The sequence below is a fragment of the Macaca nemestrina genome, chromosome 10 (assembly GCF_043159975.1).
Source record: "Macaca nemestrina isolate mMacNem1 chromosome 10, mMacNem.hap1, whole genome shotgun sequence".
Lineage (NCBI taxonomy): Eukaryota > Metazoa > Chordata > Mammalia > Primates > Cercopithecidae > Macaca > Macaca nemestrina.
In genome coordinates this window covers 92,142,733-92,169,344 of record NC_092134.1, presented here as the reverse complement: position 1 = coordinate 92,169,344, position 26,612 = coordinate 92,142,733, and the positions used below count along the sequence as shown (strand labels likewise).

Genomic DNA, 26,612 nt, shown 5'->3' with positions numbered 1-26,612 from the left:
TACTGTTCAGCCTACGCTATAACCTTTTTAAGCACTATAAAATAGAGTATCTTTGTCCACTGGACAGAAAGTCAGCATTCTTCTTAGTTTCATGCATTTCACTAATTTGCAGTACTTATCTCAGAATAGAGGATTTAAATTTAGTTTTATTTGCTATTATCTGTGAAATTATTGGTCACTGGAGTTTATGAGAGCAAATCCTCTTGCTAAGGATTTACTCATGGTGTATGGCGCATCATTTTTATACAGGTTATTATCCACTGTCAAGGACTTCATTGAAATACAAAATTGAAAGGGAGGATATTTACTCAAATGTAACAGAGTGTTCTGGGAAGTATTCTCCTGTTTGAAGTTAAGTAGGTTTTCCTTCATTTTGTACTGGTAACTATTTCAGATTTTAGACAATTAAGTGAGTACTCTATGTCTTTGTACATTTGGGCTGTTATAATAAAATACCATGAACAAGGTGGCTTCTAAACAGCAGAAACAAATTTATCACAGTTCTAGAGGTTAGGAAGTCGAAGATCAAGGAACCAGCAGTTTTAGGGTCTGGTGAGGGCCTGTTCCTCATAGAGGGCACCTTTTCACTGTGTGTGTCCTGACGTGGTGGAAGAGGCAAGATAGCTCTCTGGGGCCTCTTTATAAGGTCACTAATCCCTTTCATGAGAGCTCAGCAGCCCTTACAACCTAATCACCTACCAAAGGCCCCATCTTCTTGGTAGGTAAAATATGTTGAAACCCTAACACAAATTGTAGGAAACACAAACATTTAGACCTTAGCACTCTATTCTTATCAACTTTCATAACCTTTACACACACACATACACACACACACACATTTATTTCCGATCAAAGAGGAAAGACTACCTACTTATGGTTTTACAAAAATCTGTGTGCACCAGGAAAGATTTTTGAAATAAAATTAGTCACCCTTCAGCTAGTTGTTACTGAGTGCCCACACTGAAATATCCTGTTCTAGGCTCCGGAGAAAGAGCATTAAGCAAATTCAGACATATTCAGAGCTCCCACAGAGCCTGAGTGCTAGAAATTGATCCAGACTTCACTTCTAATTTAAATAGACATTGTTCTTCTTCATCCGATTATTTACTAATGGGTCTTATATTCTCCATCCAATAGGAATAAATTCTCCATAATTAGTGTGCTAATTTGGGTTTTAATCCTTGGAAATATGTAATTTATCCTGAAGTCATCTGCTTCTGAAAGTAGTACAAGTCCACTTCATCATATAAAACTGAAATACACTGAAATTTATTATTATTTTGCTGAACATAAATCAGGAAATAAATTCAATATACATTACCTGAGGACTGACATTTCAAGCCCTTAGCCATGTGTTTCAGTAAATGTATTTTCTTGTTCATTTACTGCTTCATTTTGAATCATTGCCTCTGCCCCAAGTGGCTTTTGATGTCTCTCCCTTCAGCCTGGATGAACCCATTTCTTTCCAAGAATGACAGTTTCTACAAAATAATAGAAAACCTTGGTCAAACCTGTACAAAACACTTGCTTATTATCATATTGTATAGAACTCCAGAGCAGGAATGATGGAAACAGCTTGGTATAGTCTTTTTTTTTTTTTTTTGAACTTATTTTGTTCTCTTATAATACAAATAAAAACATAATATAGTAACTCTCCATATTCTTATGAACATTTTGCCACCAACTCTGAGATTCTCAAATATTTTATTGATTCCAGTGTATTGATGTATGCATGTATTTGATTTATACATTATTGTGTAATTTTTAAGGAATTTTATATTGACAGCTTGATGCAAACAGCTGTGTATCTCCAACGTTACAATAAAAATATAAAACACTGGCTTAACTTCATAGAAATCCATGCTGAAAGAACATTTGAATAATACTGGTAAAAACAAAAAGTTAATTTCCAATGTTGGGCAATAATTATTAATACTTGCCAGAGTGACCCAAAGAATATCAGTGAGTTCTCCATTCTGCTGCAGATTTTCTCTCTGACATAAATGTCATCTGTGTGTGTTGTTCTCTCAGGAGGTCGAGTTGTGTCGTGTTAGCAGTCAAGAGAAGCTGGGCCTGACAGTCTGTTACCGAACAGATGATGAAGAAGATACCGGCATTTACGTCAGCGAGGTAAGAAACGCCATGGAGGGGAAATTAGAAGAGGGAGACCAGAGGAACAGAGCGAAATGACTCACAGTGAGAAGACCCTTCCTTAAGAGGCTTAAATGTGAAGAATTGGCCATGTTCCAAAACTTGTCACTTTCAATTAGGAAAGTAAATTATGCTGCCCAAGTAATGTAATTATTATCAGCTTGTTTAATGTGAATACTTTCACCCCAGAATCCCAGCAAGGAAAAGTGCAAAAGTGGTAACATTTTTGAATTCCAAATTTGAATAAATTCCCATAAGAATGCAGCAAGTCCATCAAAGTTTTTGATCCTCAAACATCTGTCCTTCCATTCTACTGTCTCTTATGAGTTCTATTAACAGTAGCACTGGCTAACTGTTTTAAATTACTACTCACAATAATCACATCTTTTACTCTGCTGATGGCATTGATACATTTGAATGCCCAGTGAGTGCATCTATTAGTTTGTTTTATTCAACCCCGCAATGAGATTCTACACTTGATCTTAGCCAAAGGCCAAGAAGCAATACGCAAGAGAGAGTCTAAAATGCGAGCTACTGTTAGTGTTAATTCCTTTTAAAGACTGTGAAGCAAATTTTACTACAATAGATGATTTTTAAAAACTCACAAAAAGCGTTACTTTATGTGAAGTAGGAAGGTGTGTTTTTAAAAATTAAGGCTGAGCACAGTGGCTTATGCCTATAAACCCTACACTTTGAGAAGCCAAGACAGGAAGATTGCCTATGGCCAGGAGTTTGACCCTGTCTCTAAAAAAAAAAAAAAAATTAATTAGTCAATCATGGTGGCATATGCCTATAGTCCTAACTACTCAGGAGGCTTTGGCAATAGGATTGCTTGAGCACAGTAGTTCAATGTTACGGTGAGCTAGGATTGTGCCACAGCACTCCAGTCTGAGTGACAGAATGAGACACTGTCTCTAAATATAAATAAATTAAAATTAAATATGCTTATGATAAAAAAGTACATACTTATATGTGCAAAACATACATGTATATATATTTATATATAAATGCAGAAGTTAGACAAACTAGATACTAATTGCTGCTCTATGCTGTTCCAAGTTTTCTTGGCCATAATCATGAAAACATTACCTAATATACTGAACTTCAGCCTTCTCAACTAGAAAGTGAGTATAACAATGCTTATCTTATTGTTTTGATAGACTTGCTTAGAGTATGGAAGAGATAAAGTAATTAATGCATTTAGAAAACAATACAACTCTGTAAGTATAAAATATTACCCTTTATCCCTTTACCAAAAAATTTACTAACTGGCTTCTGCGACTGAAAAATCTCCAGATAATATTCAACTTATGTAGTTCTTTTAAATATGCAATTAGGATAATTCCTCTGATTAGGGTAAGGAAGTATAAGGAAACACCTGTGGAATTGTCTTTTGTAATATGTACAGAGGTAGGAAGGTAGAAGTTTAATATTAGTTTGATTACAGTTCTAAAGATGAGGCTTTAGATTGTGAGTGGCTTTTAAATGGGATAGAGTTCATGAATCACCCCTCACTTCCTTCTAGTAAGTCTCTATTTACTATTTAAATATGTCAGTATTGGAACTGCACTATTCAGGGAAGAGAAAGAAGCCACAGGATCTGAACATATGTACTTGGAAGGAATGTTTTCCTTTTACCTCTTACATGTAATTATAGTGTCATTTATTCTTGATTGATGATTTAAGACTCAATTATTAGTTGGCACCCGTAATAAGAAAGTAATATCTAACATATGGATAGAATGCATCAACCTTATGCTACACTTGAAACAGTTTGCTTTAAAAATAAAGCTTTGGTGCAACAAGCCTAAATAAAGTTTGAAGCCATCATATGAACTCTGATAGATGAAATTACCCCCAGTAAACTGTAAGTCGTCACTCAAATTTAGCCCATTAAAATGCTGATAACCTCCTAATAGAGCCTTAAATATCTATACATTCTAAAATAGTATGTAGTAAATATACTTTAGCCCACATGTAAAGTGGTACTAATTAAATGCATGGATCAGATGTGTGTGTGTGTGTGTGTGTGTGTTTTGAGCAATATAGGTTGTAAATTTCTTTATAAATTAATATGTCCATGAGACATAATTATCTTTAATAAGTATGGACTTGGGTCAGGCGCGGTGGCTCACACCTGTAATCCTAGCATTTTGGGAGGCGGAGGCAGGTGGATCACGAGGTCAGGAGATTGAGACCATCCTGGCTAACTCGGTGAAACCACGCCTTTATTAAAAATACAAAAAATTAGCCGGTTGTGGTGGCGAGCACCTGTAGTCCCAGCTACTTGGGAAGCTGAGGCAGGAGAATGGCGTGAACCCAGGAGGCGGAGGTTGCAGAGAGCCGAGATCGCGCCACTGCACTCCAGCCTAGGAGTCAGAGCGAGATTCTGTCTCAAAAAAACAAAACAAAACAAAACAAAACAAAAAAAAAAAGGGATGAACTTACACTGTAGCTTTCAGCTTTACCAAGACAGATAAAGCAGGATTTAAAATGATCTCATAGAAAGTAAATTTCCTGGGTCCAGAGAGTCCTGGTGTTACTATCATCTCACGTCAACTGAAGAGCATGTGTGACAGTTGGGATACACAAATGAATGAAGGAATGTGGAAAAAAAAAAAAAAGAATGAAGGGAAAAAGGAAGGAAGAAATAGAGGAAGAGGAAGGGTGGAAAACTGGTCTTCAGAGTAAGTTCTGCTCTAGTCCTCACAATTTTATTCTTGTTCATTCTAAAATAGCTCATTTGCATTTTTAGAATCAGTGAGTTTTGATGGAGAGAAATATGGCATGCACTGTCATAAATCAACACAGAATTTTGCAATAGTTTTTTCAAAATATATTTTAAAACCATATTTTTAAGTTATTGAGGGAATGTTTCATATTCAGTTGAAGATGTATGTCCTCTTTATTACAGGTTGACCCAAATAGCATTGCTGCCAAAGACGGCCGGATTCGAGAAGGGGATCGGATTTTGCAAGTAGGTGCTGTAGTAATTTCCTTTAGTTTCCCACGGTCTGTCCAAAGTTACTATTTTATTTTGTTTCTTTTTTTTTTTTTTTTTTTTTTTTTTTGAGACAGTGTCTCGCTCTGTCGCCCGACATGGAGGGCAGTGGCGCAATCTCCGCTCACTGCAAGCTCCGCCTCCCGGGTTCATGCCATTCTCCTGCCTCAGCCTTCCGAGTAGCTGGGACTACAGGCGCCCGCCACCAGACCCGGCTAATTTTTTATATTTTTAGTAGAGACGGGGTTTCACCATGTCAGCCAGGATGGTCTCGATCTCCTGACCTCGTGACCCACCCGCCTCGGCCTCCCAAAGTGCTGGGATTATAGGAGTGAGCCACCGCGCTCGGCTTATTTTGTTTCTTGTAAACTGTTGAGAAAAAAATTTGTCTTTGCTTTTGGATATTAACATCTACAAAACCAAAAAAAAAAAAGGCTATCATTTAAAACTTATTAAGGATGGTGTGATTTATTAAGAGTGATTAGCTACTAATTAGTGATTCAGATCCCATCTCTGGAGTCAAATTTGACTTCTCTTCCAGCTTGCTTGGCACATTGCCTAACCTCCTCTCATCCTAAGCTTTATTTCCTCGTCTTAAAAAAAATGGTAATAATAACCTATTATTGTTGTGAAGGTGAAATGAGATTATGCACACAATATGCTTAACACAGTGCATAAGTACGTAATAAATATTAATGGCTATTATTACTAGCAGCGGCAGTTATTGCTGCCTTTTCCAGAATAAACTAAGTGAACATGGATCTAGATGTTCCTTTGCTATATGAAATTCTAGAAGTTTGAAGAAGTTTCAACTACAGTCATGCGTCACTTAATATGTTCTGAGAAATGTCATTAGATGATTTTCCGGTTGTGTAAACATTGGAGAGTGTACTTACACAGACCTAGATGGTACAGCTTACTACATACACACCTAGCCTAGCTGGCATAGCCTATTGCTCCTAGGTTACAAACCTGTACAGCATTTTACTGCACTAAATACTGTAGGTAATTGTGACACAATGGTAAGTCTTTATGTATCTAAACATAGAAAAGTACAGTAAAAGCAAGGTATTATAATTTTATGGGTCCACTGACTTATCTGCGGTCCATTGTTAACTGAAAAGTTATTGTGTAGTGCACTACTGTATTTACTAATGAGTTGCTGGGAGATGAAGGAGAATGTGTTTTATTCCCCACTTGGAAATGTGAAAACATAGAGACTGATTACATTTCAGCTTTACGTGAGAGATAATAAGCAGACTGTAGGAGGGATGTGAGGCTGGAAAGAGAGTTTTAGGCCAAATCAGGAATAGCTGAAAGCCAGTTTCTATCCTAAACCTGCCTTCACCTGCTTGCTCTCTCCTTTCTGAGTCCTCTCCCATTAAGAATGGCTGCAGGGGCCAGGCCCGGTCGCTCACGCCTGTAATCCCAGCACTTTGGGAGGCCAAGGCAGGCAGATCACCTGAGGTTAAGAGTTTGAGATCAGCCTGACCAACATGGTGAAACCCCGTCTCTATTAAAAGATACAAAAACTAGCCAGGCATGGTGGCAGGCACCTGTAATCCAACCTACTCTGGAGACTGAGGCAGGAGAATCACTTGAACCCGGGAGACGGAGGTTGCAGTGAGCCGAGATGGCACCACTGTACTCCAGCCTAGATGATAGAGTGAGACACTGTCTCAAAAACACAAGAATGGCTGCAGGTAGACACACAAGGTCCCCAGCTCCTGTAAACAGATCAACCCCAAGATAAGACCAGAGGTCCTTTGGGATGGAATTTCACTGCTGATCACAACTGTGAAACAGAGAAGAGGACTTGAATGATAAATCCAGGGAGCGATAAGCTGTTAAAACGTCACTGCCACAGTTCCAGAGCTCCTATTTCTCCTTGTTGGATACAGACCCCTGGAGAGTGTTTTTGTTTTTGTTTTTGTTTTTGTTTTTGTTTTGGATTCCACACTTTTGGAATCTGAAAACCAGGGCTTCAAAAATAGACAAGCTATTGTCCAGCATTTGGAGCACGCCGTCTCTGTTTAGGAAGACAGGAGCATACACAGATGATTACGGTACAGCACGACACTGTCATGGTAACATTGCCTGCGCTGCCTGGGCACATGTCCTGCCCAGCCTTCTGCAGCTCTCTCCCTTATTCAGGACAACACTCATGGAATCACACCACCTCCTCACCGCCTGTTCTTATTCTAGCTAGATAGTGCAGAGCTCCTTTTTCACCATGGACCTTCTGCTAAGGCTCCAAATGGGAAAGAATACAAAGTGTGAATTAATGATCGTTTGGGTTCCCACTAGTTATCAGAAAACCTCAAGTTTATAATTTCTCCTTCCATGAGCTCCCTAAATAGTGATCTACAGTAAACAAAACAGAACTATGTCTGTCATACATGGGGGAAGGAAAAGTGAACCAGGAAGCCAAGACATAGTCTTGTTGGCCACCACATTTCTGTCATCTTTAACACATGCACATGAATAAATCAATGAATGAAACCAGGGTATTCAGTGGCGAGAATGATAGGATAGATGAGTAACATCTGTTGGAAAGCTTTGCTTGTATAGCCTCCTCAAGAAATTAAAGGGACCATTTTCATGTATCATCCAGATAACAAAAGCTTCAAAAATGTTTTACTATTTTTTAAATGTTGAAATAATTTTAAATATATTGTTCACCTTGTTAACATCTCCAGTAAAATATACTGAAAATAATGTAATCATTTGATGCTCAGAGCCATGTTATACCCAGCATTCATTCCACAATGCTATAATAGAGTCAAATGCTCAGTGATTGGAAAGTCTGGAAAACCTGTGCCCCAACATGAAATGACCTTGTCTGGATACATTTGCAGATGCATTAGGTCTATATTGTGTCATTTTTCTTACTCCTCCCTTGCTGTTGCCAGTGGGCAGGTCTTCCTCTTGCCAGCTACTTCACATCTCATACTTTCTACTGTACCTGGCTCCCTTCCTAGTTCCCAGCTAAGCACTTTTCCGTAGGCTAGATACACAAATACAGTTATTAAAATTTCATTCATTTGTTCTGTGGGTATAGTTGGATAGAAATAAAGTGGGTGTTAAAGTGGGTGTGTTTCCATACATGCATACTGTATGCTATGACACTTCCAAATCCTTAGGGATATTGTGGGCAGATAAGTTTTTAGAGAAAATACCTACTAGATAATAAAGCATTCCTTAATGGTCTAGGTTCACTAAGGAAACAATAGCAGGATGTTGAAGTGCTGTTTTCTGCCTGATTACTTTATATTCTGTGACAAACATGTCACACTTAATACATGTCCCACTAAAAAAACCTAGAATACAATTCTGTCTGCACACATAGGAAACAAAGAGTCTTAAGGGTGATTATGAAATTATATTAAGTAACACTTTGACAAAATTGTACCCAGAGACAAATAGCTCCCTTATGGTTGATGAGGAGATTATGGGATACCCTGTAATGAGCAGTTAATGACTCCTTTCCCAGAGAGATGAGAATGGGAAAAACAGAGGATTTACCTCTTATCCTTAAAGTTTCTCGGATGGCTTTTATTTAAATGAATCCCTTAAGAGCAACTGTGATTTTAATTTTCTGTTCATTTGACCTAAGTATGTCAATGGCCCTGCCCTCATTGTGTAGCCAAACTTTTCTTAATGTAGCATACTATGGGTCTGTAGGTGACCTCACCCAGTGACATCTCACTCACACACACACACACACACACACGTGCTCTCACACAAAGGGGATTGTTATACAGTAGGGATTGTGCAGAAGAGAAACCAGAAACCAACTTCCTGAGAATAGTTGTGGTTCTACTGTGTTTTTAGTTTGCAAGGAAAGTTCTTCTTTTTCTTTCCTTCACAGTTCTGTCTGCTGTGTCATTTCCAGGAACTTATATCAAATGTCTCCAGGAATTAATCAGAGGACATTTTCTCACAAAATTTCAGGGCTGAATATGGCATTTCTGAGTCAGATAACAAGAGTAAAAGACCACATATGTGACCAGCTTTCCAAGGAGTTTCCAAAGAGGCAATGCTATATTCTCCTTTTCTCCTTGGGATGGTAAACCTGTAATATTCCATGTAAGCAGCCTAATCTCATGTTGGCCAAAAGCTCAATCATGTTCCTAAGGATGACTTCCTGACAAAACTTTACAAGAACTCAAACAGTGAAACAACAGGACTTCTAATGGGCTCTCTCTTCATTTCTCTGTTCTACACATAAACTGGTTGATATGGTTTGGCTATGTCCCCACCCAAATCTCATCTTGAATTGTAGTTCCCATAATCTCTGTGTGTCATGGGAGGGACCCAGTGGTAGGTAATTGAATCATGGGGACAGTTACTCCCATGCTGTTCTCGTGATAGTGAGTGAGTTCTTGCAAGAACTGACGGTTTTATAAGGGACTTTTTTACCCTTTGTTCGGCACTCATTCTCTCTCCTGCCACCCTGTGAAGAGGTGCCTTCTTCCATGATTGTAAGTTTCCTGAGGCCTCCCCAGCCTTGCAGAACTGTGAACCAATTAATCCTCTTTCCTTTATAAATTACCCATTCTCAGGTATTTCCTTATTGCAGCGTGAGAACAAACTAATACCCTAGTTCTCTTATTCTTTCACTTTCTTCCCTTTGGATATTTCCCCACTATTTCTGTTCTTTCCACATCTATGTCTCCATACTTTGATCACCTCCTTTGTCTCCATAGTAAAATATAAACACATTTGAAATAAATCTTTTCTTATTGCCTAAGATTCTTGAGTTTTCCTAAGAAATTCCATTGATGGTTCAATGTCAAGAATTTGAGTTGCCCACCTACCTTTGGTACAATAATAGAAAAAACCTAGATATTGGTATATGGAAGAGAAAAGCTATATTACATCTCATTTCTAAGCTTTTAGGACTTTACACACACACATACAAAACACACTCATACACAGATACAGGAGATTGGGCCTACAGTGAGATTTTGAAAGATCTATCCATATAAGTACCACAGATCTCTTCTTAGCCAAGGCAATATCCATTCTGAAACTAACATTTACATATGGCGATGTACAGAAAATGAGACAGTTATGTTAAAAAAAAAAAATACCCTACCTGCTGTCTTTTCCTTGGTTCTCTTTCCCTCTGTTTTCCTAAAGTGGAAGTCCTCCATTAAGCTATGTAACATAACTACTCATCTGTCTCCCTCCCTTATTGCTGGGTCCTCCACTTTCATGTCTGTCTGGTATTTTCCCAGCACAGCAGGCTGCATTCCCACAAACAATCCTGTAACTATAAGCCATTATTTCAGGACCAAGACCAACCGAAGGTGGAAAACTCTATCTGATTCTGTTCCTCAATTCTTTTCATTCCTTGAGAGGTATCTTTGCTGAAACCCATGGCTACATTTCTTGTCCCAGTATCAGTTTGGGTATAAAACTAATGTCCTGAGTACAATAGCATCTATCAAGTGGTTGGCTAAAGTGTGGCACTTATTTTCTAAAAGAAATAATAAATTACATTTTAATGTCAGGTTTCTGTGGCAGTGATTTCATCTGAGGTATGATCCTGAAGGTAGAAGTGTTTCTGCAAGAAATGATCTGTTGCCCCAAAATAAGAACTAATTGTTGCCAGGACCAGAGAACATAGTTCTGGTCATAATGAGTTCTCAGGGGAGAGAGATGAATACCAACTATAAAGAAACTAAAAGACAAGCAACCACATTATCTCCTGATGGTCCTCTAAGGGTTAGAAATACATATGAGGTAGATATCTTTTAAAATAAAACCATGTTTACTACTATGCATTTAATTGCTTTCCATAAATTTCACTCTATTTGCTTTACTTAGTATGAAAGAGACTTGTCTTTACTAAGGATTAAAATATAAATTATGATAATAATAACAACAATAACAATAACATCAACAGTAATATTTGCCAACATTGAAGACTTTCTATGTACCAGGTGCTATTTAAGATTTTTACCTATATCAACTCATGTAATCCTTATAAAGACCCTCTGGGCAAGGCACTATTATTATATGCATTTTAAGATAGCAAACATAATAGCAGCATTAGACTAACATGAATAACTATTTAGATTAATGGTAAGTGAAATTCAGATGAAGAATGAGGAAATATATATATATATATATACACACACACACACACACACACACACATATATATATATATATATATATAGTCAAGTGGAGACTAGGAAAAAAAGAAGTGAGAAGTATATTTCAAACAGAAAAGATGAAGGTAAGCTGTGTAAGATCACCCAATTGAATTCTCTCAGGATCAGATGTGCCTGTAGTGGAGAAGAGATGAATAAACAGGTTCATATTTGACAGACAAATAGATGCATTACAAATATATTACTAAGAATTACCATGAAACAGACATAAGCCCTCAAAGTGCAAATAGAGTAAATACTGCAAAGTCATTATTTTAAAACTACACTTAAGAGAGGGTAGGGGAGGTATAGTGGAATCCACCACTGCCAATTTATCTTTATTTGAGAAAAAAAGCCTTGGAGTTAGTACACACATATTTTTTCAGAGGTATTTACGACAAACCACGACATATCCTTCCCAGTCATTATTTCCCATTGTGGAATCATAGTTTCTGTTTCCTAATTTAATGAATTTTATTTGTGAATTGCAAAAACAAATGGGGAATGCATGTGAAACTTACAACAACTGAATTTCCTTTCTATGTATACAAGTGAGAAATGACAGTGATTGGAGTAAGAAAACACAACTTGTACCCATATATATATTTTTTATTATCATTGTCTGCTTTCCTTGCACTAAATACATATAAGAGTGTAGGAATAAGGATTATTTATTATGGTCCAAAGTTGAAATTCCTGGGCTTGTTTTCAGATAATTACGTCTGTCCTCATGTATCAGCCAGAAACCCAGAGACCTATGAGGAGAAAAACCTCAATAGTCTACTCTATGCTTTTAGGCAGAAGTCCTTAGTGAAAGACATTAGATTAATTATTGAAAAAGGAATGGTCAGTGCTGCCACATTTTCCATCTGTTTAATTTATTCAAGTAATTAATACTATTTTAGACAGAATTACTTGACCTCTTTAGTTGTAAATTCTTTCCACATTATTTGATTACATATATGGATCAAAAATCTTATTGTCTCTATGGAGTTAGTAATCAATAAAAGAAAATAATCATTAAATATCCAAAGGAAAATGTTTTGTCAATTAAGAGCTAAATATATTTGCACATGAAAATGTGGTTTAAAAAAATAAACTTTACAAATCTCATTTACTCTTTCTTTAGAACTTAGAAAAAGTAAGAAGATCTATTTCTAATGCCACTGGAATCTTTTCCATGAAATCTAAAGTTTACTCAAGCTTGGTTTCTTTCACTCATCATTACTTTAAAAATTCAATTTTACTCTATGTTAATTTTTTAAAAATTGTTAAAAGTTATTTAAAAGATGAGTCTGAAGATATTTCGTTAGTTTTATGCTTTAGGAAATGGATAAATATTAGAAGGGAAGTGGAGTATTGATGAGAATGTTACTTTACTTTGATCAGTTAAACACTGAGATTTATCCTGACGATGATGTTTGGGCAACTGAGTCAGACCCCCACACACAAATATGAAATGATTAAATAAAAATGCAATCAGCAGTGGCCTGGGAGCATTGCCTGGTGAGAGATAATACTGCAGCTCTCTAATTGGCTCGCGGCGAGCGTGCAGGATGACGGATTTCAGTTGTGGTATCGCCAGTCCTTCTTCCCCCAGCACTATTATCTCAGAGTGACACTTCCATTACTCTGAGCGAAGAAAGATGAACGTCACCTGTCAGGAGCTGGTTAATTGTGTTGCTAGATGTATGTTGCCAGGGCGCAGGTTGGACATTTATGAACATAACTGCTTCCTCTGATGTCCGCCATCCTTCAGGGATCGATATGGCTCTTACAGTAAGCGCGTAATTGAGTGAAGGCACTTTGTGCTGAGGGGCTGAAGATGAGCCCATTGTGTGAGCTTCATTGTCCATACATTTACCATAAATGAGCTGATATTTGCCATTTATTGTGTGCAGCATTGTGGAAATGGAAACTAATGTGCCACTCTCATTTGTTTACTAGATAAATGGGGAAGATGTCCAGAATCGAGAAGAAGCCGTGGCCTTGCTGTCTAACGATGAGTGTAAGAGAATCGTGCTGCTTGTTGCAAGGCCAGAGATTCAGGTCAGAACAGAGATCAAAAGTCTTGAGACTGAACTTTATATTCATTGAATTCACTGAGTGTAAATTCGTGAATGAATTTATATTCATTATCTGCTATTCTCTATTAAATCATTATCATGGTTATCTCTCCCCACATAATCCACCAGATGGCCTATGTGGGAGCGAATTTTTAACATACATATGAAAGCAATTAAGGTATACAAAATACAGTGAAGACTGATCTTTCCTAACTTGTCAAAAATATTATACATTAAAGACTTCCTTATATTGCTCCATAGAATGGCAGCTAAATATCCCTTTTAAGAGGGGAAAAGCATACCAAATTGAATTGTGATTCTCTCCTTCAATTTTCCAGTTACTTAAATAAATACTCAAATGAAAAATGGCTGTATAGATCCTTTTAATTCTGTGTGAATCCTTGCTTTAGGTTTCCGTCTGAAAATATTTAAATGGCATATGAAGGTCTCTTGGAAGAATCTCCATGAGAGAAACACTAGCCTACCTAGTCATCAACTTAAATCTTTTTCAAATAACTTTATCAATTCAAATGTCTTGTATAGCATGATCTGGTTCCATGTATATTAAATGAATTTTTTCCAAGTTTAGTGTGACCAAAACAATTGTCCAGCCAAAAACAAACTGATAGCTTCTAAATAAATTTTTTAGATCTTTATGGAAGAAGATGTCATGAAAGTAAAGGAAAGGTAATGGTGGAAGAAAAGTACCATTGGGGCTTCCTTTTATATCCTTTTTATCTCTCACCACAAGGCAGAAGGGACAATACATTGTCACCAGTCTATCCATCTGTCAGTAGTTTGAGTAAAGTTAGTTATATTGCCATTTGTCTCCTTGGTTATTGATCTGATATTTTTCAGACTCAGTAACTACATACTATCTATAAATTACATTGAGTAAGTGTATTTCAGTGTCAGACTGAATCCTGACTTGAATATAGTGGTTATAAAGGATCACCCTTTCCGCATATATTTCCTTTATGCCCTTGCCCATTCTAAATGGTTCCCATAAAGTTTGCCATAGTCTGGGTCAGAGTAAACTTACACACCTGAGGTCTTAGGAGTGGGGAAACAAGCCCACACAACCCCCACACTGCCTATATGGGAGCGAATTTTTAAATGCATATGAAATTATACCAATTATCTGGAAATCTCTCAACCCAGTTATCTCACTGCTCCCATTTTCTTCAAAAAAGAACATATTAAAGGGGATAAATGCACATTAGTGAAATTTATGATAAATTGAAGTTGCCATCTCTATTGTAGAGAAGATATTTTTATGTTATAATGTGATTTCCCTGCCCTTTCCATGTAACTGCTAGAGAACGTCATTAATTTAGAACTAAGCATTTCCTTAAACTATGCCACATAGTGGCCATAATGGGCTGTAGAAATAATAGAAATTAATGACATAAGACCAGATCCTGTTAATCTTTGATGGAATACAAACGCTGGGTAGAACCAGTGGAAAATCTGAATATCTGGCTACACTTCTGAACTTTTCCTCCAAAAGAGTCAATGCTGAAGGAGGAAATTTCAAATGAGATTTCCCTTTCCACACTTGATGAAAGATGGTTGTCTGACTCCATAGGATGCTGTCCTGCCTGTCAAAATTACGATCTGCATTAACCCCTTGATCCTGAAGAAACCTTCATGCCACTGGAAGGAAGCTAATTGCCTATAGAAAAAAAAAAAAAAACAGATTTCCAGGGAAATCAGGAAAAGAAATACATTTTAAGACCATACTTTAAAAATGTAATTTGATCAGTGCATGCTATAAAGTGGCAAAAAAAAACACTAAAAAAATCTTGTTTTTATATCACCCATATTTTTCCATTGAACTCATTGTATCTCATTATTGGTTTGGTTTTGTTTTGTTTTTGTTGCATGTATATTTTATTCAGGGAGAATGTGGAAGCTTTTTGTGTGCTTTTTCTAGCTTTTTTTTTAATTTTTAATGTTTCAAATACTCTCTAGATTCTTGGAAATGATCTACAGAGTTGCTAGGGGCAGTATTGTGCATCTGTGCAATATTTTTAAATAACTCATTTTCCTCATTTCCTGTCAACTCTCTTTCATTTTCTGCCCATTTTCTTCCAGAGACCATTAAAGATATTGCTTTTCTGTCCTATTTCCCGCAAGACACTGGGGCAGAGAGGATTCTCATAAGAACTTGTAGCCATACCTTTGAGACAGTGTAGGTTGTTCCTGTCTCTGAAATGCCACATGTGGCCCCCTTTGGTGCAGATAGATCCCCACTCTTAGTAATGACTATCCCTCTTTTCCCACATCTCAGCTCAAGGGAGATGTCTGTCTCTGCCATTACATTAGACTCAGACTGTAGTGAATGCACAGCTAGGTAGAAAGGGGGAAATAGGAGAGAGGAAGGAAGTGAGCAAGAAGAATCTCCCTTTGCTAATTGGGCTGTGTGCACCTCCAGCCTAAAAGAAAGCCTTATCAAAACAGACATATAATGACTATGGCTGGCAACTCAGAAATCTACTGGATTACTCAATGAGAAAAGAGCTACGGGAAATCATTAATTTTGACCATTTTCTCTTTATTTTCCCCACCACTTCATTTAATCCTCAAAAAACTCTGTTTCATCATTCACTATATCAGTGTCAGAAAATACTTTATTTTGACCTGAAGAAAAATTCCTTGATGTGTTTGAGAAAAGTAAGCACTCCCCATTTTAAGTAATTTTTTATGAGGTCTGGCATTTGTAGCTTTATGATACTTGAAAAAGATTAAAGAATGTAAAATTTGAACAATTATCAATTGGACCGAATTTACATTTTTAGTTGGCATAATTATCATAGCTCATCTGCATATCAAAGTCAAAGGCATTTGATCAACTTATTCAGGCCACATTAAGATAAATGAGGATGAACAAATGTGCCAGCACTTTGGGCCCCAGTTAAATTTGAGGTCATTGAAGTTCTACATGGCCTTTAATAGATATTATAAAATCCATGATTTGCCTGCATATTAATAAAGATGATACATATATGCTAATGCCTCTTTTGGTGCAGCTTAATGTCCTTTCTAGTTTGTTTTTAAGTTGTAGAAGTCCAGTTATGTTTAAAAGCTTATTTTGCCAGTTCACTGGTGGTGAAAATATCTCAAACTATTATCCATGTTTGCTCACTAGAATGCTGCTATTTCTTTGTACAGAGTGATGCAGAGTTTTGACAATAATCCAGCTAATTTAATCAGCATAGACAGCTAATTTATGTAATCCAGCTCCAAAAATCCACTTTGAGGCAAATTATCTGTACTGTCAACATTGATCATATTAGCCAGGTAACCACTAGTTTTCCACTTCACTTTGTATTGAAAAGCCGAAGGGATTTGTTCAGTTTAATTTGCGTTAAGAGTCCTCCAAGAATACTTGTTTTCAGCACCCATAAACAAAACCCTGCACGCCCCACACCACTCCACCACCCTTAAATGTCACATCCACTGTGGTGCTTTTCCTATAAAATTGGGCTTGAAAACGAATTAAAATAGACATGGAGTGACATTGCTTTCCTTTCCTTTTTTTTTTTTTTTTTTTGAGAAGAATAACTTAGAATTTTCCTTCCTTTACAGACAAAATAAATGTTGTCTGTAGATTCTTTTGTGGCAAGCAGCCATCTTGTTAATATGGGAGCCCACCTAAAAAGAAAAAAGCAGGATGAGGATAGCATGAGCGTATGCGGGGCACTTTGTATGCAGTCTCGTTGGGGGTTGTTGTTAAAGAAAAAAGCCCAATTGTCTCATAGCCCTATTAGTAGCATGGCAGTCCTTTTAACACGGGACTCTTGGAGGTAATGAGCATGACAGCTGTGGATTATGCAGGATGCTTTTCATACATTTTGAAAGAAGGTAATGTTCTGTGCTGTGAGATTTACTTGGTTATGAGAGAAAATCTGTAGCCCTGTTTCAGGAAAGGATAAAAGGCATAAGAGTCCAATTTTTTTTTTTTTATCACCTTTTCTTCTTTCTGAAAGGTGAACCATGGGAGGCTGGTATTCTGAAGAGAATCATTATGATAAAAGGAACTCGTCGGGCACCGGCCATTTAAGTTTACTCTATTTTACCATGAGTTCTCACTAACATGATATAATGTACTAATGTATTCTTTTGCAGCTAGATGAAGGCTGGCTGGAAGATGAAAGGAATGAATTCTTAGAGGAGTTAAACTTGGAGATGTTGGAAGAAGAGCATAGTGAAGCAATGCAGCCCACTGCCAATGAGGTGGAGCAGGTAGGGCCAACAATTTGAACTACATGATTTGAGATGTTGCTTGTTCTTTTTTAATGTGTAACCATAAATGGAGATGAAAACAAAATCAAAGGGTTTAATCAAACATCTCTGTCATGGTAATTTTTTAGAGCAAATGGTCATCTCAAATGAAGCAGAGGGAATAAATAAAATGATTTTCCATTTCCAGTTTGGGAAGCTTGGGGACCATTGTGAATACAGTACAGTAGTATTCAAATGTTGACCCAGGCACTACTTCAAACTCACTGCAGAAATTTCAGAGTAAAAAATGTGTGTTGCCTCTCAATATGCCAGCTGAAAACAAACTGAGGTAGCCTCCCCAACAAGTAATTTTTTTTTACTTTAAAATATTAATGTATCTATTTGAATACTTAGGCTATCACTATAGGATGAAGATGACGTGATGTAAACCATCAGTTTTATTTGCGTACTGGATGGCGTGATTACACCTGTATATTCTGAATAATCATAGAGATTATCCTTGGTCTTATGGCTGCTGTTGACACATTTCCCATAGCATAACTTGTGCAACATTTCTCATAGCATAGTTTGAGATTATTGACATTTTTGCCTTGAAGTCACATATTCATTCAACTAAAAACTTTGAACGCCTAATATACTCCAAGCACCCCGTTTGAAACTGAGAAAATTCATAATAAGTGAAAGATCACAGTGTGATTATTATATTATTTTTATTGTCGTTTTCCCATTTTACAAAAACAAGCTCAATATATTCTAGATTTTTTATGTTACACTCATGTCATTTATCTGCCTGATATAATTTTGTTTTCAGTTTACAGATTTGTTTAATTATCTTCGTATTCTCAACATTATTATTATTATATGTATTATATATATATATATATATATATATATATATATATATATATATACACATTTTTTTTTTTTTAAGATGGAATCTTGCTCCGTCACTCAGGCTGTAGTGCGGTGGCACAATCTTGGCTCACTGGAACCTCCACCTTCCGGGTTCAATTGATTCTCCTGCCTCAGCCTCCTGAGTAGCTGGGATTATAGGGACCACCATGCCCAGCTAATTTTTGTATTTTTAATAGAGACGTGGTTTCACCATATTGGTCAGACTGGTCTCAAACTCTGACCTCGTGATCCACCTTCCTCGGCCTCCCAAAGTGCTGGGATTACAGGCATGAGCCACTGCGCCCAGCCTCTTTCTTTTCTTTTTAAAGATAGAGTCTCGCTCTGTCGCCCAGGCTGGAGTGCAGGGACACAATCTCAGCTCACTGCAACTGCCTCCTGGGCTCAAGTGATTCTTCTGCCTCAGCCTCCTGAGTAGCTGCAACTACAGGTGCATGCCATCATGCTCAGCGAATTTTTGTATTTTTAGTAGAGATGGGGTTTTACCAAATTGATCAGGCTGGTCTTGAACTCCTGACCTCAAGTGCTTCACCAACCTCAGCTTCTGAAAGTGCCGGGATTACAGGGGCCTGCCACCACACCCAACTAATTTTTGTAATTTTAGTAGAGATGGGGTTTCACCATGTTGACCAGGCTGGTCTCGAACTCCTGACCTCAAGTGCTCCACAAGCATCGGCCTCCCAAAGTGCTGGGATTACAGGAATGAGCCACTGCACCTGGCCTCAACATTAACTCTTAACACATCTTAAAAGATGATAATTTTTTTGAAAATCTTGACAGGCTTAGAAACATGCAGCACAAACATTCTATCACTTTACCACGCTGAATAATGAAATATTCAGCTTGCTAACATCCCATAACAGAAATGTGTATGTGTGTACACATGTCCACATATTAAATACATAATTAGATTACACAGTATAGCATCAACATAGTCATATGTGATATACTCATTTGCTCATCATATGGAGTTTGGCCACTCCACAAACAGAAGTTCATGCTCACAAGTAATATCGCTACTCTGGTAACTGCCTTTCAATATAGATAGGACAGATTAAAATTTTTATGTATAACTTCAACACTGGCCACAAATAAAGATATTTTTGGTGGCAGCTGCTGGTTACAAACAAGAAAGTCCTTGCTCCAGGCCTTTTTTTTTCTTAGATACAAAATGTGACCTGATACTGAATTGACAGGAGGATGTTGGAATAAGGCAAGCAGGGAGAAATCCTGTCCAGGAAAAGTGATACGGTGTCAAATGCTGCCTACTCATCAGAGGTAATGCAAATGTTAGGTCTTGTGAGGTAACACTAGATGTCCCTGAGGTTAGATTCTCATTGTGTGGAAATTTTTCTTCACCATGAAATGAAAAAAATGATGAGAAGTACAGAAACCTTTAAAAATCCTTTGCCCTTATAAACAATAATACTACATTAGAAATGTCTAGATAGAAACATTGCGTGTCACTATAATAATTCCATAGGGAAATGATAAATGATAGGGTAACATTGCATTAGAAACTAGGAATTCTAGGTTTGAGAATGGAAAACTGTTTTTATTTTCACAGTTGTTCATAGACCAATAACAAAGAAAAGGGAAAATTCAATTGAAAAAATAAAATACGTACCCATATGTGAACCTACTTTATGGAAAGTTTCATTTTACATAGTATTCTTGGTCTTATGAATGCTGTTACATTGTGCAACATCTCCAATAGCGTAATTTGTCATTATTATTTCATCTGCATGTGAAATAAGAAAAAAATTACTAGTCTTCTTGTATTTTTCAGCTCATGACAAGATATTAGAAAAATATAATTATAAATAACATGATATATAAATTCAACTGCCCAGTATCAATAACATCCTTTGAGAGTTATATGGTATAGTATACAGACATTGCCATATTAAATACTATTGTCACCTTGTAAGTCACAGCCTAGGGATGCAGCAAGCTTTCCATTGTTAGTTACAGTTACTTATTATAATTTTTTTAATCAACAAGACAAGTAAGATAAATCTCAGTGTGTTTTCAACAAATGAAGGAACATATTCCAGGGAAAGATTGAGAGTCATAAAATAAACTGATACTGATACATGGTTATGTTCTTGCCTCTTCAATTTATGTTACTTTTTTTCTGCCATTACTTTTGTGGAACAAAATAACGATTATCTAGAGATACCTTTTAGACTTCTTTTAGAATACCTTTTATCACCTGTTCCATCCTTATTTAGCACTAGCTGTTTGCTTGATTATATTTAATTATGTAATTACATCTGCTAGAGGGATGGAGCTAGCTATATCTACTATCTATCTATCTATCTATCTATCTATCTATCTATCTATCCATCTATCTATCTATCTATCCATCTAACTATCTATCTATCTATCTAGTGAATAAACTTAGGCATGAGTCAGATATAATCTAGAAACTGCCTTATAGATTATCATGTGATGACTGATAGAGGTGAAAGTAACTTCACAATATTCCCAGAGAAAGAACAACACATGCATCTTATTAGGACAATTACAGTTAATTGTTTTACATGAAAGCCAAAAATTACCAGAGTCTCTCTCTCTCTCTCACTCATACACACACACACACACACACACACACTCTACATAAACATACATGGATACATATATACATATATGTGATATATATGTCAAAAATTATTTGATATTATGCCCATGTTTGGCAATCTGTGCTGTTCAAATTTTCCTGGGACTGAATTTTTATTATTAATAGACTAAAACTTATCTTTGAAAAAAAATCCCTGGTTAAGAGTAGAAAAATCTTATACAACCCAAATGAGTCCTAAGACATTGTTGTTGCTTTTGAGAAACATGATTTAGAGTGCACTGAGGTCATAGCCCATGTATTCAAGAATATGGCATCCTGGACATATAAGAAATTCTGGCACTGGAAGATGAAGCTTTGCCTCTGTCATTAATCACCCGAATCTGTCACTAATAACCTGAATCCATCTGGGATTGAGCATCCTCCCCTACAGACAGCAATGTCCTAGACTCCAGTACATAATGTTAACTTATTCCTAAATCTCTGTGATGTTTGGCTTACCCATTGTCAGCATATTACTAAGCCAGTGATACATTACTAAGCCACCTTCACCCCCCAAGTTTCCCAAGTAAGAGAAAACCTAAAGAATCACTTATTTGAATGTATCCTGTCTTATTTATATCCAAGTGAATATCATAGCCATATTCAAGCAGCTTTTGTTTTCTTCATTTCTTGTATAAAAAGCTGTCATGAGCTAATTTCCTTTATTTCTAAAATTGTGATGGACCTTAAATTAGAGCAATTTTCTAGGAGATGCAACTTTGCAAGAAACATTGGTTTTCAAGCAAGATTTTTAATAACCAATGTCTTCCAAACTAATTAATTTTCTTTGTTCTTTCATTTTCTTTGTTCACATCATTTTCTTAGCCAAAAAAGCAAGAAGAAGAAGAAGGCACAACAGACACTGCAACATCCTCATCCAACAACCATGAGAAGGACAGTGGAGTAGGACGTACAGATGAAAGCTTGCGAAATGATGAGAGCTCAGAGCAGGAGAATGCAGCTGAGGACCCCAATAGCACATCTTTGAAGAGCAAGAGAGACCTGGGGCAGAGCCAAGACACTCTAGGAAGTGTTGAACTTCAGTACAATGAGAGCCTCGTGTCTGGTGAATACATTGACTCAGACTGCGTTGGCAACCAAGATGAGGACTGTGAAAGATTCAGGCAGCTCTTGGAGCTCAAATGCAAGATTCGAAATCATGGAGAGTATGACCTGTATTACTCGAGCAGCACAATTGAATGCAATCAAGGGGAGCAAGAGGGAGTGGAGCATGAGCTACAGTTGCTTAATGAAGAGCTGAGAAACATTGAGCTTGAGTGTCAGAATATCATGCAAGCTCACAGGCTCCAGCAAGTGACAGACCAGTATGGAGACATCTGGACATTGCATGATGGAGGATTCCGGAATTACAACACCAGCATAGATCTGCAAAGGGGAAAGCTGGACGACATCATGGAGCATCCAGAAAAGTCTGACAAGGACAGTTCTAGTGCTTACAACACAGCTGAGAGCTGCAGAAGTACTCCGCTCACCGTAGACCGTTCCCCTGACAGTTCCCTTCCAAGGATGATCAACCTCACCAATAAGAAAAACCTGAGAAGCACAATGGCAGCCACCCAGTCCTCTTCCGGACAGAGCAGTAAAGAGTCGACCTCCACCAAAGCCAAAACCACTGAGCAAGGCTGTAGCGCTGAAAGCAAGGAGATTTTGGAAGGCAGCAAGCTTCCTGATCAAGAGAAGGCAGACAGCGAACACATCCCTTACCTCTCTCCTTACCACAGCTCCTCATATAGATATGCAAACATCCCAGCACACGCCCGGCATTATCAAAGCTACATGCAGTTAATTCAACAGAAATCTGCCGTCGAGTATGCTCAGAGTCAGCTCAGTTTGGTGAGCATGTGCAAGGAGTCTCAGAAGTGTTCAGAGCCCAAGATGGAATGGAAGGTGAAAATTAGGAGCGACGGGACACGGTACATCACAAAGAGACCCGTGCGAGACCGCATCCTGAAGGAACGTGCCTTAAAGATCAAGGAGGAGCGGAGTGGCATGACCACAGACGATGACACCATGAGCGAGATGAAAATGGGGCGCTACTGGAGCAAAGAGGAGAGAAAGCAGCACCTGCTTAGGGCCAAAGAGCAGCGCCGCCGCCGTGAGTTCATGATGCGCAGCCGGTTAGAGTGTCTCAAGGAGAGCCCTCAGAGTGGCAGTGAGGGCAAGAAGGAGATCAATATCATTGAACTGAGTCACAAAAAGATGATGAAGAAGAGAAACAAGAAAATTTTGGACAACTGGATGACAATCCAAGAACTGATGACCCATGGGGCCAAGTCTCCAGATGGCACAAGAGTCCATAATGCCTTCTTGTCGGTGACCACTGTATGACCGAATGAATGGAATGCATGTGACTGATTTTCAGAGGATGCTACCAGTTTCGGTAGAGTATGATTGCCTCGTTCAATGTGGCGTTTTTATATATATTTTGTGACTCTTTATAGTTTAAATTTTTTGTAAGCAAAAAATACCTGGTAAATTTTCATTTGTTTTTCATATACTGGTACCTTCGTTTTGGCTGAGATCTTTCTTTTACTTGTGATATATTCATATTACTCGTTTATTAAAAAAATCAAAAACAAAAGGAAAGAAAACAAAAAAAAACTTGCACAAAAATACTGAGGAGCCCATTAATTTCCTACTTCAATGTATCTAATGTAAGTGAAAATCTGGATTTATTTCTCTAGTTTACTTATTTTCTACTTTAATAACAACTTAATGCCAAAACATTTCTATGCTTGTTTCTTGGCATAATATGTTTGAAATCAAACCTGTTTGTAATAAATCATGTGCCACATCTTGTCTTACACACAAAAGCCACTGCTTTTTAACATCCCATTGTGCATTTAACATATAAATGGTGTTAACATCTCGTTGTACATTTAACACAAAAATGGCCATTGTCTTTGTCTCAGTAAAGTGTAGGTGGACAATCTTCCTGTGATATGTAGTGACATTGGTCATGTAGCTAGATAATCGTGGTAATTGTGACAATTAAAGAGAAATAAATTATTGATTATCCTTCAGAAAAGTTATCAAGGAGTGTTTTATTTTCATTGTCCACTGTGGTTAACAGTTATAAATTCGTTATATGTGTATACTACTTAGAAGACTCCTAATTGTGGATTATAAAATGTGCACATTTTCTATCACTTGTTTCCAATAAAGTTGTATTGAAACATTCCCTATAGATCACTGTGTCACATATGCCTACCAGGATTAAATTCAATAATATATGTACGGCATGTAACAGGTGCTAATTCAACATCCAGTAGCCATTAGTTCACGTTCCCCTTGCCTGCCACCCACTTTTAAGGTAAAGCCAAGAAAAATTTAGAGAATGTCTTGGAGAGAGAGTATCAGTGAAGTGTCTGAGATTGTTTATAATGCTGCAATGTATGTTAGTCTGCTCTGGCTATCATAACATAATGCCATACTTAAACAACAGGAATTTATTTCTCATAGATCTCACTTTATTGCCAGGCTAGTCTCAAATACCTGGATTCATGCGATCCTTCCACTGAGGCCTTCCAAAGTGCTGAGATTACAGGTGTGAACCACTGTGCAGGGCATCAATTTCTCATGGTTCTGAAGACTTTGAGTCAAGGTCAAATATACTGGGGGGTAGAGTTTCAACATCTGAATTTTGGAGGAACACAATTCAGTCCATAGTACTATGTGCATTTATTTAGTTGATAAACAAATTTTAATAATTTATAAATAATTTTAGGGAACCATATTTGCAAAAATCTCAGCATAGTCAAGTATAAATGCTTCATATGTCAGTTTATTAAAAGGTAAGATTATTAGATGACTAAACTTTTTAAATCCTAACTTTTCACCATATAAATATCTGAACCATATTGCATGTCCATCATCATACCTCCAAAGTGAAAGACCAGATCAAACTATGTACATCCAAACATGAGTTTGATCAAATTTTCATTCAACTCAGCAGATTGTTTTAATGTAATGGATACACAACATCTGCTTACTTCTGAAGCTACTTTCCTGTTTAAAAACCTACAGTGGCTTCCTAGGAGCTCTAGAATCAGACTCCTATGCCTCTGTCCTCTATTCAAGGCCCTCCATTAACTTGTGGGCCTTGCCTATTGCTCTTCCTCTTTACATCTTCTCTGAGTTACTCCTGACTCCTTAGCAGCCTAATCATTTCCCCCAGGTTATCCTATGCTATCGTCCTGTCTGGGGTTTCTGTGACAAATCCTACACCTCCCTTGGCATGGGATCACATATATTTCCTTTTTGGAGCCTCTTTTAATGACATCAGACTTTCTCAGCTATTGGGCATATACTATCATGCCTATTGCTTCACCTTGGAAATTGTATTCTTTTGTTATTGAATTACATACATAGAACTTACTGTCTTCCTGCATAGATTTGAAGTTCATAGAGGAAAGCCCTCATGATCCCCCTCTGTCTTTGTGAGCTGGCAGGATGCCATTTGAATAATAATGAATTTTAGTTGAGCTAAATTTTTTTATGCATTTATCTCTCTCTTCCACATACTGGTCCTTTTGTTACTGTTTTCCTTGCTTTTCTACCTTTTCAAGTTCTTTTCTTTTGAAGGGCTATCACACAGATGAAAAGAAACTAATCTTATTTATATATAATGAAAAGCTGGACTCAAAGACTTTAAGATAGTGATAGTAATAGCAACCTAAGGCAACTGAAAATTTCATCACTTCTAATACGAGCTATTGTTAATTCAATGAATAAGACTGCTCCCAGAGCACCTAGAGAGCTAACTTTTGAGTACCTAGAGTTAACTTTTGAATCAGATAAGAATGCCTATCTTAAGTGCTCAGTTCTTTCCAGATCTAATGGCTGCCGTTACTGTTTCTCCTCTTGAAACAACTAGGTTTAAATATTCCTTGCCTTTGAATTACTCCAATAGGTAATCTTCATTTGGAACCAACTTTGTAGATTTTTCCAGAAGAAACATGTGCACATATCACAGTATGCAGTTTCCAAAATTACCAGTTTAATTTTATTTTTATTAAGGCCCAATGTGCTTGCCAATTGTTTAAAAATGTGATGTTGGTGTTTTTCATGTCTGTGTTTATGTAGTTCTACCAGAAATGTCTCTTTTTCAAAAATCAACGAAAATATAAAAAGTGTCATGCTTTATCTTTCTACATAATATATCTTTGTGCTAAACTTTTTTTAGTAAACGAATAATAAATCTGTTGCCCAGCAAAGAAAAATAATTGGTTATATGTGGGATATTTTATTTCAGCTCAGAAGAAATATGTGAATGTAAAGAGGGGAAATATTTTACTTGGGCTTATGAAATTTCATATTTATTATTGCTTTTTATACTCAAGATGTGACAGAAATTGGTGTTAGGATCTGATGAAGGAAAATGACAACGGGTTAATCAAAGAATCTAAAATGGAGCCAGGAGGCCA

General features: G+C 37.1%; 1 protein-coding gene and 1 non-coding gene across 4 annotated transcripts in view; one reads left to right on the top strand and one right to left on the bottom strand.

Annotated features, from left to right (window-relative positions):
• LOC105470138 (PDZ domain containing ring finger 4) overlaps positions 1-26,346 on the top strand; it is a 418,303-nt gene extending 391,957 nt beyond the window's left edge. For 2 of the 3 annotated variants that reach the window (XM_011721912.3, XM_011721913.3), the window contains 5 exons: positions 2,032-2,130; positions 5,066-5,128; positions 13,264-13,365; positions 17,514-17,630; positions 21,991-26,345. In XM_011721912.3, coding sequence (XP_011720214.3) covers positions 2,032-2,130; positions 5,066-5,128; positions 13,264-13,365; positions 17,514-17,630; positions 21,991-23,514 — 1,905 coding nt within the window. In that variant the 3' untranslated portion in view covers positions 23,515-26,345. Of the gene's footprint in view, positions 1-2,031; positions 2,131-5,065; positions 5,129-13,263; positions 13,366-17,513; positions 17,631-21,990 lie in introns of all 3 variants that reach the window. The other variant, XM_011721911.3, reaches the window with a different exon arrangement.
• LOC112424665 (U2 spliceosomal RNA) lies at positions 2,473-2,656 on the bottom strand. Its single transcript, XR_003015504.2, has one exon. It is a non-coding gene; the product is annotated as a U2 spliceosomal RNA (small nuclear RNA).
• Positions 26,347-26,612: the final 266 nt, after the last annotated feature.